Source organism: Callorhinus ursinus, unplaced genomic scaffold, assembly GCF_003265705.2.
Source record: "Callorhinus ursinus isolate GAN/ISIS: 27379988/994484 unplaced genomic scaffold, GSC_fseal_2.0 scaffold86, whole genome shotgun sequence".
Lineage (NCBI taxonomy): Eukaryota > Metazoa > Chordata > Mammalia > Carnivora > Otariidae > Callorhinus > Callorhinus ursinus.
Window position 1 is genome coordinate 1,557,767 of NW_027397148.1, and position 14,088 is coordinate 1,571,854.

Here is a 14,088-nt window from a genome sequence, read left to right on the forward strand (position 1 = left end):
AAAATTATTACCTTAAAGTTCTGGTGGTTAGAAGTCTGAAAATGGGTCTTGTGGGCTAAAATCAAGCTATTTGCAGGGCTGTATTCCTTCTGGATGCTGCAGGGGAGAATCTGGTCCTTTCTTCTTCCACTTTCTAGAGACTTTCCACATTCCTTGCCTTGTGTCCCCTTTCTTGCATTCACATGGCTCCAGTCTTTGCATCCATCATAACAGCTCCTTGGACTCTCCTGTCTCTCATAAAGCTCCTTGTGGTTACATTGGTTCCGCCTGGATAATCTAGCATAATCTCCCCATCTCTAGAGCCTTAACTTAATCACAGCTACAAAATCACTTTGCCATGTAAAGTAGTATATTCACAAGTTCTGCAGACTTTATAGTCTTTTTATTTGTGAGTTAATTATAGAGATTGCCATTTCAAGCTTTCTTATTTTCAGTTTTGAGTAATCACTGATGAAACTTCACTTCACACCACCCCAGCCTGAGCCATTGCTGAGCTCCAGCTGTTTGACCAATGAGTGTCATCATCCTGGGCACCATCAGATAAGGAGTTGGGGGTAAGGTATGTGTGAGGAACGTCTGCAGAGAGGTATAAAGTAAAAGGTAGTGGCTTTTAAAGATCTTAATGAAGTGTAAAAATGGGTGGAATTTTATGATTTTTCATGTGATTTAGCTACTTTTTCATTTCAAAATTGATATTTCTTTTATATGGCTGTAATCCTAGTAAACATATTTTGCTATGCCAGTTTTCCTTAGGACTCTATTTTAGTTTATCTATATCTCTCGTCTTTCCACAGGGTTAATAGTGGTTAGCTTAGCTACCATTTGCTGAGCCCCTCCCTGCAGGAGGCATCATGCAGAGCCCTTCAAAACATTTTGTTTTTCATCTAATTTTCACACAAGCCTCATGAGATAGATATTATTCCCTTTTCTTGTAAATGAGAAAGTGGGAAACTCTGGGAAGTATTTTACTTTAAAGTCACATCACACAATTAGTTAAGTATGGAAATGAGATTCGAATCTAGGACTGCACAAGCCTAAAGGCTTGCTCTTGCTCTTCTGCTTCACTGCCTTCCCAGGGCAACTAAGGAAAAGGCTTACTTAAATTCTTGGTTAAACATCAACTGTTGTGAAGAAGAAAATACATTAGCACAGGGCCATTGTGGCAGTGGAACATTAAATTTTATTCCATTCTTCCTGACAGGTAGGCCAGGAAGAGGAATTTGATGAACACACAATCTTTGTTTGGTTAGCAAGTATACCAATTTTCTCCCATGTCTAAATCCTAAATTTCTGTTAATCTTTGAGCAGCTTTACTAGTGAAATGCTATGGCATAGGGGATAATGATTTGATCATTTAACAACCAAAGTAAAAGTGTCCCTTATATGGCTGTTTCTTGTGTCAAATGTATAACATTTTTTTTTCGTTAAAAATATAACTTGGCAAAAATGATTTTGTTGGGGGAGATGGGTGTAAGCTAAAGATTGCGCAGTTTCAGTGTCCTAACTTTTCACACTGAAACATCTGGTCATGGATTCTGAGCCTTCAGTGGCCACAATGTTTAAGAAACTCAGGTGTGATTAGGCTGCAGGGATTATTTTATTGCTAAATTTTGGCCTGTTTAAAACTGTACTCTTTTTCTCTAGTATTCATATAAAAGCTGTCCAGAAAGTGTACCTAATATATACTTGTCTCTTAAAGACTATTAGAGCTTTTTTTAAAAATTTATCTTTATTTATTTATTTAAGTAATCTCTACCCCCAACATGGGGCTCAAACTCATGACCCTGAGATCAAGAGTCACACGCTCTTCCAACTGAGCCAGCTGGGTGCCCCCAGAGTATTAGAGTTCTTAAACGTATGCTTGATGTTGATCGGTTTTGATTAAGTCTTTGAAAATAATGTTCCTGAAAACATGGCACTTGTTCAGGGTATCATTCTTTCCTTCTCACCCTGCTCTACCCCCAGTCCAATCCATTACCTGTTAATTCTGCTTCTGAATTATATCTTAATTTTCTACTTTTTTTCCTGGTCACTGCCACCACCTGGGCTAGCTGTCCTCCATGTTTGCTGCCCCGCCCCCGCCTCCCTGTTGCTATCCAGGACAGTGGGGCTGTCCATCCTCCATGTTTTCACCTTGACCCTCTCCACAGAGCAGGACCAACCTGGAAACCCACCTCGAATCAGCTCATGCCCTTGCTTAACGTTAACGTCCAGTAGCTTCCTGTTGTACTTAACATCAAACCTAAACTCGTTACACTGTCCTGAAAGGCCTGTGTGATCTGCCCCTGCCTGTCTTTCCAAATGCATTTTATGCTACCCACCTACCAAACACTTCCAGAGCCTTACCACAGGCTGCCTCCTGGTTCTGGGACAGGTTCTTCCCTCAGCCCTGCAGTTAGCTGCTACCCAACTTCACAGTCTCTATTTAAATATCATCTTCTCAAGGAGTCATGCCTTACTATTCTAAATTGGATCATTTCTGTTATTTTCTTTCTTTTTTTTTAAGATTTATTTATTTATTTTTGAGAGAGTGAGAATGAGAGAGAGAGAGAGAGAGAGAGTACATGAGAGGGAGGAGGGTTAGAGGGAGAAGCAGGCTCCTCGCTGAGCAGGGAGCCCGATGCGGGACTCCATCCCGGGACTCCAGGATCATGACCTGAGCCGAAGGCAATCGCTTAACCAGCTGAGCCACCAAGGCGCCCCATTTCTGTTATTTTCTCTCATTCCCTTTTCTGTCCTTAATAGTATTTATTACCAGTTGTAATTAATTTTATTTGATTGCTTCTTTGGGTCTGTGTTCACTAAGATATAAGCCCTAGGGAGCAAGGACTGTGTAGCTTGTTTACTGCTGTATCATCAGTATTTTAGTATTTAGTAGGTGTTCAGCAAATATTTATTGAATGAATGAGAGGGGCAGAGGCAAGCTGCCAGGAGGACAGGGTGTATCTATTGAACGCTCAGCTCATGAAAAAATAACATACAGGATCAGATGGACCCAATCGTTGCCCGCAGTTTGCTCACATGGGAGAAATTTGGAGAATAAATCTGAGAGCCGTTTATTTATTGTAAAGATTATAGGGGTTCTGTGTCTTTCTGGCAGGCATGTTTGCCTTCTGCTTATTCAGCTAATTTGAATCATATTGATAATGTGACTATGTGACAGACAGTTCAGCCGTATGCTGAGGTTTCTACCACCTTAATTTAAAAGTATTATACATCTATATGAGCACCTTAAATTTTTTCTGAAACTGTGCCTTAATTTCCACTATAGTTGTGTGGTCCGTCAGATTTTGTGATTCCACTGGGCTGAGGCCATTTCAGAGAGTGTGCAGTGTGAGGCCTAACCCTGAACAACCAAGGTTATGAGTGGGTCTACCAAGATGTGTTCACTGAAATGCTCTCTCTGGTAACAATGAGCAGACTTTTGAATGAAAATGTCTGATTATCAGCATTTAGGATTTAAAATGTCTTCGTTATCTTAGTTGAGGTGTTCTTTATGACATTTTACATTAGGAATAGTTCATTTTTTAAAGCCATTTTATTTTTTCATTTTTTAAGATTTTATTTATTTGTCAGAGAAAGAGCACAAGCAGAGGGAGTGGCGGGCAGAGGGAGAGGGAGAAGCAGGCTCCCTGCTGAGCAAGGAGCCTGATGCGGACCCAATCCCAGGACCCAGGGATCATGACCTGAGCCGAAGGCAGACACTTAACTGACTGAGGCACCCAGGCATCCCTTAAAGCCATTTTATATCAGTTTATAGGAAGACTGATTTTTGTATTTCCTAGGACATGAGGGAACTTGTCTAGTAAATCTTAAGAGCAGATTGGATATTTCAGGATTAGTTAAAAAGAAGGGCCTAAAAAACACAGGCTTGATTCTTCCAGCATTATTAAAATGCCCATTCTTTTTGGGAAACACCGAGCTGAAGTTTTGGCTTGCTGTGCAAATCCTCCTTCCTAGTGTATAAGTATGTTAATAATATTGGAGTATTTTGAAACTTAATGTTTAAATATCATTCCAAATATTTCCTTTTATTTTACATTGTCAGATAGTTAATCTAGCCTTTTAATTAACAATAAATCAGTAAAGTTGTTAGTCTTATTGAAAGAACGAATTCACTGCATTTAATAATCTGAAACCTTGGTTAGGCCTACCATCGGCTTAGTTTACTCAACTTGTAGAAAGTGAAGTCCTAGGATTCTAGGTTTTAGAGGGATTCCTTAGGTTTGGCTCTGGAAAGGTGGCCTTTAAAGAAGGACTCAAAAGTTGTCAAATGAAAATTTCTTGGTTGCTATATTGGCAGTTTCCAACTGCTAAATCAAGGAGTACATTTCCCCCATTTCTCCAGAAACAGTATTATAATGGGTAGATAGCTGTGATAGCACCTCCGCAGTCCCTTTCCCTAACCCCACTGATCCCTGTAAGTGGGAATGGCAGACAGGAGAACAAAACCACACCAATGCTCATGACAAAGGTCAGGAGCCTTGGAGTCTACTCTTAGCTCTGTCATTTTGTGCAAGTCATTTGACTCGTCAGGCTCAGATTACTCATCTATAAAATGAATGGATTGGGCAGGATCATTTCCAAGGTTCCTTTAAGCTCTGCTGTCATGTAATTGGGATTTTCTAATTCCTGCATCAGAGTCTGGGCAGGGATTTGGATGGCAGAGTAGTGTAGGTGGTCAGGCACTTCATACTTAACCACATTTCCATAGTTGCATGATATAGTCACCAGATCAAACTGAATAACCAGAAACGATGGTACACTCACACAGAAATTTTTGGTGCTCTTTATAGGAAAGCATTTTCAGTTTTATTATAGAGGTCAGGGAAAAAACCTTATTTCATAGGACTTGTGCCATTTTGACATCACTCTGTTATTCTTTGAGTACTTCATTACTTTCTGGTGCAGAAAGATGTTCCAGCTTATCTTGTAATTTCACATCTTGGTAGACCCATTTCATAACCTTGGCTGTTCAGGGTTAGGCCTTACACAGCACATTCTCTGAAATGGCCTCACCGTCACTTGTGCCATCCATGGAGTCAGCCAGTCCCCTGAGTACTGGTTCCTTTGAGGGGGAATGGTCTAGGTGTGCTCTTGCAAAATGGGGTGCTATTACTTCTCCTTCTTTTGGAAGAAGAGCTAGGAAGTATTTTTTTTTTTTTGAAATTGGATAATACCCCTAATTCCAGTTCACTACCACAGGGCTCTTCTTCTCCTTCCCACATGTTAGGTTTATATGGTCTTTCTCCCTCAGTTCATGATTCCCAGCAACATCAGCGTATTTGTTTGCACAGTGCTACAATACATACAAAACCATTTCAAAATTTTTTTACCAACTTTACTACCAATAACAAACCTACCACTTTCTTTGCAATTCTGTTTACCTTAAGAATTATTATCCTGAATGGAGCGCCTGAGTGGCTTAGTAGTTAAGCGTCTGCCTTCAGCTCAGGTCATGATCCCAGGGTCCTGGGATCGAGCCCCATGTCGGGCTCCCTGCTCCGCGGGAAGCCTGCTTCTCCCTCTCCCACTCCCCCTGCTTGTGTTCCCTCTCTCGCTGTGTCTCTCTCTGTCAAATAAATAAATAAAATATTAAACAAAGAATTATTATACTAAAGATGTACATCTATGTACTCTCAAAGAGATTGCTCTCTGTCATTGTTGTCTTAACACTGTATTTTCCCCTCCCTTGCTCCCTGCCTCCTCTGTCCCTCCTTCCCTTCCCTTCCTTTCCCTTCCCTTCCCCAGAGTAGACATTCTAAATGTTTGTTGAGAGGTAGTCTGTGCCCCTCTTTGAACTGCTCCTGTTTACAGTACTTTCCTAGGTTAAGTTAATCACCTTCTCTATCGGAGTTGTAGGATAATTAATCTACCAAAAGCACTAATGTTCTGAGCAGCCATATATATATAAATAAAAATATATGCTATATAACTTTAATAACTTTAATATATATAAAATACATAGTTTCATTTAACAATACATAAATGTATAAGTAACAGTTATGTATTTATCAAACCATAGTATGTAAAACCTTTATATATTAAACCCATTTTATCTCTATGTTCATGTAATCTTTATTTATTGCTCATATATAATTTTTAATCCACAGAACCCATGGTCCCTTGTTTTCTGGTCTCAGTTTCAGCCAGTATTTCACATTAGAACCATTAGGTCATGAGAAATTGTGGATTTCAGTTTTTTCATTTTGAGAGTCAGGAGGCACATAAAAAACATTGTGGGCTTTTTGTGTGTGTGTGGTTTCATCATAAACTCTAAGGTGTAAAAATTCTCAATAAGCATTAAAGAAAACAGACTGCTGGAACAACCACTGTGGGCTAGGACTAGGTGTGGGAGTCAGGCTGGAGAGAGGAAGCAATTAGGAGGAAGGAGAGTGTTGTTGGAGGGAAGGAGGTGGAGGTTAATGTATGTTCGAACTGAGAACAATGGTATTCAAAAAGTGTGGACTGGGGAAATTAAATTGATCAGTACCCAATATAAGTATGTAACCTATTCTTTTTGTTAAAACTGCGTAATAAGTGATCTTTAAAATAGCTGTTTTTTTATTTAAAAAGTATGTTTTATTCATCCAAATTGACAGAAATATATAATTGTACATGTTCCTTGCTATTATGTTTCAGTGATGAAGAGAAAATTGATGTTGGTACAGCAAAATATTGTTTAATTATAGTTATTCTTTAGGTGGTCCTCTATTGGAAAAATTACTAAATTAATTATGTGGTTTTATCTAATCATACATCAGAAAAGAAAAACAACCATCATATATTAAAGAAAATACTAGTTTGAGACATTTATGCTTTCATTGAAATGATCACTGTACCTTTAAACTAGAATATATATTTGGAGAAAAGCCCAAGAATCTTTTAAAGATTTTTTTGAAGGTATTTTTGAGTATTTTGAAAGGTACCTTTTAAATACCTTTAAAATATTTTAAGATATTTTAAAAAGAAAGTAAGACTTCAATAAAAATATTTTTATTTTACTTTCATTAACTTGTATATATGCATATTAAATATGTGTGTGTGTTTTAGGTCTTATTACAATTAAGTATATTCTTCCCATCTTCCTACTTAGTGTTTTCTTACGGGCCTATTTAAACAAATCTCTAGGCAGGACCTTATAGAATATTGGTCATTCTAGCACCTAGATTTTGCCAGGGTAGCTCAAATATTTTTATCAGTGATAAAAAAGCTAAAATCCTTTGGAAGTAACTTTTTGTATTTTTATTACAGGTAAATTGGGATATTCACATTGTACAGAAATAGAGGTAAGAGAAATACTCAAATATTTATTAGTAAAGTAGCTTTGCAGTTCTTTAGAGTAACTTAAATATTGAACTATATCTCATGGGTTTTTGGTCTCCTGACAAGGATGTGTTAAGAGCAGGTATATATCTTTTACATTTAAAAAGTAAACTGTGAAGAAAAATTCGTTATCTTGCCCATATAAATATATTTTTTAAAGATTTATTTTTAAGTAATCTCCACACCCACTGTGAGGCTCAAACTCACAGCCCTGAGCTTTAAGAGTTGCATGCCCCACTGACTGAGCCAGCCAGGAGCCCCTCTTGCCCATATTTTTAAAATGCCAGTGTGTATTAAAAAGATTACCTTAATCGGGACGCCTGGGTGGCTCAGTCGGTTAAGCAGCTGCCTTCGGCCCAGGTCATGATCCCAGGATCCTGGGATCGAGTCCCACATCGGGCTCCTTGCTTAGCAGGGAGCCTGCTTCTCCCTCTCTCTCCCTCTGCTTGTGCTCTGTCAAATAAATAAAATCTTTAAAAAAAAAAAAGATTACCTTAATCATGGCTTTAAAACTTTCCCATGTTATTATGCATGAAATTGAGATACTGAGATTCAGAGCCCTTAATAAGAAATAGTTTAAGTTCGGTTTTTTCATAATCCAATCTAATGTGTCATAATAAATAAATCATAAATATTTTGAGCCCTCTGGAGCTGCCTTGGTGTAGGAAAAAAAATAGGGGCTTAGAAACGATATTTCAGTAAGATTAATAATGAATCAAATAGTTTGTTATCTTAGTTCAAAATTCTGATTTTGAACTTTAAGGAATTTCCACGTTATTCCCTGTGTTCCTTGCAGGAATTTCAAGGGTAGCACTGAAATGTGAGGGTAGCATCCATGAAGTGTGTACGTCTGGTGTTCTTTTCAGCAACTGTTGCCTCATCTTTACATTAGGAGTCTTGGGTCTTTGTTAATGGCATTGCCTAAATAAAGGATTTAAGAAGTTATTTTTCTAATATGGTAATACGTCTACACGTTGATGTAGATTTTAGTAAATTTCAACTGTTATTTTAAATAAAATGCAAGCTTCCTAGGGGATTGTATTGTATAATAAAGAAGCAAAAATAATTTGTTCTTTTTTACAGTCAGAAATTATACAGTTCATTTTTGTATTTTCAACTTTGGAAGTAGAGATCATTTTTTTTCCAAATTAGCTCTAAAAATAGGCAAGAACTTAATTTTTGTAAAAAGTAGAACTTAATATTTCTATATTGTGAGAATTTTTGATGTACTGTTCAATGTAATATAAAGGAGTGGGATTTGATTTGAGTCAGAAAATATAACTTCTGTTTGTGGTTTCTGGTGTGCATTTTTCTAGCTATGTAATTTTGAGCAGTATTTTTTTCTCCTGCTCTCCTAGAACTTTGGGTTTCTTATCTGTAAAATGTTAATCATAATTCCTATTGACCTCACAGGTTGTAAAATTTTAAAGAGCAAATATATGTGAAAATGTTATATAAACCCTGAAGATACAGTTTTATATATATATATATATATATCAGGATGACTAAGTCTCATTATTCTGTCTTATGTTGTATCACCATAAAATCAGCATGGTTGTAGCACTTTATTTAGTATTCACTTTGTATAGGAACATCACTCATTTTATCTCTGTAATCTCCTAGTTATTAGGTCTTACTGTTTGACCCATACCTTGGGTAACCAAAAGAATTGGAATATAAACAGAACCTACTTTCAGGATTTTTTAAAATGACTATTTGATGAGGGAAAATCACAAGAAAATAAAAAGTTCAATCCAATTATTTAGTTAACAGCTTGGAGTATTTTCTAGGGGTAACAGTGGTTAGAGACTGGAATTGTAGATGGTGATTTATCTATATTGTTTGGATTTTTTTTTAAATGAGAACATCTCTGTGTATTACTTTGTTAATTAAAATAATAAAAAGGAGGGGCAGTAGAGGTTGTGGGAACTACTTTTTCAAGAAGTTTGGTGACTTGAGAGAAAAAGGAGACAGCTTAAGTAGAAAGTTTTGTTTTTTAGGGAAGATGGTACATTTGAAGGGGTAGGGGGTGGCGGGGGTAAGGAAGCAAGAGAGAGTGAGTTGGAGTCCAAGTTAGAGAGTGGGGATCTGCTGAAATCAGACGTAGGACTACCTCTGGCTTGACTAGAGCATTGGTTCTCCAAGTGTGGTAAGAGGGCTCTGGGGCGTTCCTGACACCCTTTCAAGGTCAGACTATTTTTGAAGTAATACTAAGACATTGTTTGCCCTTCTACTTTCATTCTCTTGAGGGTACAGTGGTGTTTTCCTTGGGTACATGACTGTGTGTAACTATGAATGTCATGCCAGACCTCAGAAGCAGATATAAGATCTAGCTGGCTTTTATTAAGCATGACCTTCAGGAGTTTTACAGAAATGCAAAACAATACCACTCTTCTTATTTTTTTTTTTGAAAATAGAGGTTTCTTTCCCATAAAAATGTTACTTATATTAACATGTTTAATACTTTTAAATGATTTAATTAAAGTGATCTGATTTAAAAATTTCTCAGTTTTAATTTCTAATACAGGAGATGTTGATAGATTATGGTTCACATATATAAAAGCTCCTTGGACTCCTCAGTAATTTTTAGAGTGTCAAAGAGTCCTAAAACCACAGTCTGAGAGCTGTTGGGCTGGGGTATGGTTAGCACGGGTATTTCTGCCCGAGAAACAGGATTGAGGGCTGAGAGCAGTAAAACCCGCAGTCCTGAGGAAGACAATGGGAAGTTGAGGGAAGCTTTGATAATAAGGATTTAAGCCCGTCTTTTCTGTCAGTAAGACAACAGGGTCATTTCTGAGAGTGAGGTGATCCTGGATCAGAAAGGTGATTGTTAGAGCTTCTTTTGCCCTTCCATTGTTCTTCTGTTGAGAAAGCTCTGGCATTAAATGCAGACCAAGAGAAGGGCTGCTCACAAGTTGTAGATGAGTAGAACTGTGAAGGGCCCTGGAAAAGGTGGAGTAGCATGTTGCTTACTCCACATTGTGGTACAGGCCTGCACCCCGGGAGCTGGTGTGCTGGGTGTGTTTGTGCTTAGGCCCACATCCTGGCTCCATCCTTCTCCCTCACTTCTCAGCCTCAAGATTCCTCATCTGAAAGGTGGGTTGTTGTGATTGCAGAGAGTTTAGCATAAAGCCTGCCTTAGTGAATATAGCCTATTATTCTTATTTGGGAGGTGTATAGTTTCCTGGGATGGAGAAAGTCATCTTCTTAAGCAAGGTCATGGACCACTAGGAGCCTCAGGGTGACTGCTAGGGAAAGCAAAATCCCTTTATCTTTCTGAGCCTTCAGGACCCTCACTGAGACATATAACTTGAAGTGTTCAACTGTGTATTTTAATAGTTTTTGTAGTATATAGAAATCATATTATGAATTCTTTTTTTTAATTAATATATAATGTATTATTTATGTCAGGGGTACAGGTCTGTGATTCAAGAGTCTTACACAATTCACAGCGCTCACCATAGTACCTACCCTCCCCAATGTCCATCACCCAGCCACTCCATCCTCCCACCCCCTCCACTCCAGCAACCCTCAGTTTGTTTCCTGAGATTACAAATCTCTTACGGTTTGTCTCCCTCTCCAGTTTCGTCTTGTTTCATTTTTCCCTCCCTTCCCCTATGATCCTCTGTCTTGTTTCTCAAATTCCTCATACCAGTGAGATCATATGACACTTGTCTTTCTCTGATTGACTTATTTCGCTTAGCATGATACCCTCTAGTTCCATCCACGACGTTGCAAATGGCAAGATTTCATTTTATTGATGGCTTCATAGTATTCCATTGTATATATATACCACATCTTCTTTATCCATTCATCTGTTGATGGACATCGAGGCTCTTTCCATAGTTTGGTTATTGTGGACATTGCTGCTATAAACATTGGGGTGCACGTGCCCCTTCAGATCACTACATTTGTATCTTTGGGGTAAATACCCAGTAGTGTAATTTCTGGGTTGTAGGGTAGCTCTATTTTCAACTTTTTGAGGAACCTCCATACTGTTTTCCAGAGTGGCTGCATCAGCTTGCATTCCCACCAACAGTGTAGGAGGGTTCCCCTTTCTCCACATCGTCACCAACATCTGTTGTTTCTTGACTTGTTAATTATTTTCTAGTTTTACTTTCAACCCTCTTTTTAAGACTTTTCCTATATTCAGAAAAACCAAACAAAATTTTGAGTTTAGAGAAAGCAAGGAGGCCATACATAGGCATTCAGTCAACTTTTATGTGATCTTATACCTCAAAATAGTTTAATGTTTCTAAAAGATCAAGTATTATACCTTATTTCTCAGTGGGAAAAAAATGTTTTTAAAGATATTTATTTGAGAGAGAGAAAGAGCCCGTGCTCTCGTGCATGTGCGAGTGGGGGGAGGGGCAGAAGGAAAGACTCCCCAGGCAGATCCCACGGTGATCACAGAGTCCCATGCAGGGCTCAATCTCAGGACCCACCCATGAGATCATGACCTGAGCCAAAACCAGGAGTCCCACAATCAACCGGCTGAGCTACCCAGGTGCCCCTGTTTGGAAAAATATTTTAATGTACTCAGTTATACTAGTATATTCCAGCATTTGAACTCATTAAGGGAAAATTTTCATATAATTTGTTTTAAAAGTAAAGTAAAATTTTTTACTTAATAGGCAATTTAATTTTTTCCTATATCTCTTTTACATTTTTTGCAGGTATGATTTACATACAGTAAAATTTACCTTTTTCAGTTACAGTTCTTTGAGTTTTAACAGATATTCAGTTGTGTTAACCATCTCTGCAATCAAGTTCTGTCATTCCCCAAACTCTGCCAGTGCTCCTTGGTGGTCACTCCACCCCCACTTTGGGCCCCTGTCTACCGCTGATCTGTATTTTGTCCTTTCATTTTGAGAAGGGCATGTAATTTAAACAGTGCATTAGCCCTGCTTCTCTCTTTCTGGGAGTGCTCACACCTCAGCCTGGTCATTTATAAACTCTTAGATTAAGACTGACCTGTACCTGTGGGTACTTGCCTGTTAAAGAGGCAGTTCTGGTCCACAGCTTGGGGGAGCTTTTACCCTCATTTTACAAGTTTTTTCTACTGCCATTATTTAAATAATTTTGTGGGTTATACTTTTATATTTGAAGAAAATTACCAAACACTTAAAAATTCTATAACATAAAGGATTTGAATTTTTAAATATTTTAATTGAGGCATTTTCATTGTTGTAAATTTTTAGCTTTCCAAATTTCATCACGTTCCTGTTTTCTATTAACCACCACTAATTATGAAGCACTGAGGCGCTTTCCCTTCAGCAGGAAAGGTTAAGTGAATAACTAGAACAATCCTGTTCCCTTGGTAGATGAGCTGTGTTTTAAGTGGAATAGGTTAAAGCATTATATAAAGTTACATTAACTTTTGTCAATACTTTAATCTTGATTAAGCTCGTTTATAAAAATTGTAGCATAGCAGAAAACTGTAATCTTTACTGAGGGAATCTTTAGAAGATTTGTGCTCACATCTTCTAAATAGACTTCATATATACTGTACATAAATACTCTGTTTCATTCCCACGTGCATCTTTAAAAAATACTTTAGAGCTAAGTATATGCTAAATACTGTCATAGACATTAATTGAATTCTCATAACAAACTTAGAAACAAAGTCTAGAAAGAGAGCTGAAGTATAGAGAGGTTATGTAACTTGCCCAAGGTCGTGTAGCCAGTGTGTTGCAGAACCACTTTCCTTCACCTTTCATTTGTTTGTCTTTATCCAGCCTTTGTTTACCTGCAGTGTAAGGTATCTACATAATGCTAAAGATTAGTTTACTGCCCCATTTGGGGCAGTGAAATGGCTAGGTATCTCCTTATTCCATATATGTCTCTACCTGTGACTACAGTTTCTGGCATTGTATAGCCAGGGACTGTGTTCCTGCTCAGTGTAAACTGGGCAAAGGAATGATTGCAGCCCCTGAACCTTCAACCCTCCCCCTGACCTCTGCTGGGTAGATGAACATAGAGTTCTATACTGTAGTAATTTGTGAAGTAGTCTGATTTTAACTTACTCAGAATGACTCAAGAATTGTTCTATATATTTGAACCTTCTGGGAAACCAGACCTAGAATTAGTCTGCTTTGTGGGGGAACCCAAAGATCTTTTTTTTTTATTATGTTATGTTAATCACCATACATTACATCATTAGTTTTTGATGTAGTGTTCCATGATTCATTGTTTGCGTATAACACCCAGTGCTCCATGCAATATGTACCTTCTTTAATACCCATCACCAGGCTAATGCATCCCCCCACCCCTCTCCCCTCTAGAACCCTCAGTTTGTTTCTCAGAGTCCATAGTCTCTCATGGTTTGTCTCCCCCTCCGTTTTCCCCTCCTTCATTTCTCCCTTCCTGCTATCTTCTTCTTCTTCTTTTTTTTTTTTTTTTTACATATAATGTATTATTTGTTTCAGAGGTACAGGTCTGTGATTCAACAGTCTTACACAATTCACAGCACTCACCATAGCACATACCCTCCCCAATGTCTATCACCCAGCCAGCCCATCCCTCCCAGCCCCCATCACTCCAGTAACCCTCAGTTTGTCTCCTGACATTAAGAATTCCTCATATCAGTGAGGTCATACTATATATGTCTTTCTCTGATTGATTTATTTCACTCAGCTCAATACCCTCCAGTTCCATCCACGTCATTGCAAATGGCAAGATTTCATTCCTTTTGATGGCTGCATAATATCCCATGGTGTGTGTGTGTGTGTGTGTGTGTGTGTGTGTGTGTGTGTGTGTGTG

General features: G+C 38.1%; 1 protein-coding gene across 3 annotated transcripts in view; it reads left to right on the forward strand.

The window, feature by feature from the left end:
• SPIRE1 (spire type actin nucleation factor 1) overlaps positions 1-14,088 on the forward strand; it is a 225,816-nt gene that overhangs the window by 19,178 nt on the left and 192,550 nt on the right. For 2 of the 3 annotated variants that reach the window (XM_025865189.2, XM_025865190.2), the window contains exon 2: positions 7,255-7,289. In XM_025865189.2, coding sequence (XP_025720974.1) covers positions 7,255-7,289 — 35 coding nt within the window. Of the gene's footprint in view, positions 1-435; positions 560-7,254; positions 7,290-14,088 lie in introns of those variants that run through there. The other variant, XM_073888012.1, reaches the window with a different exon arrangement.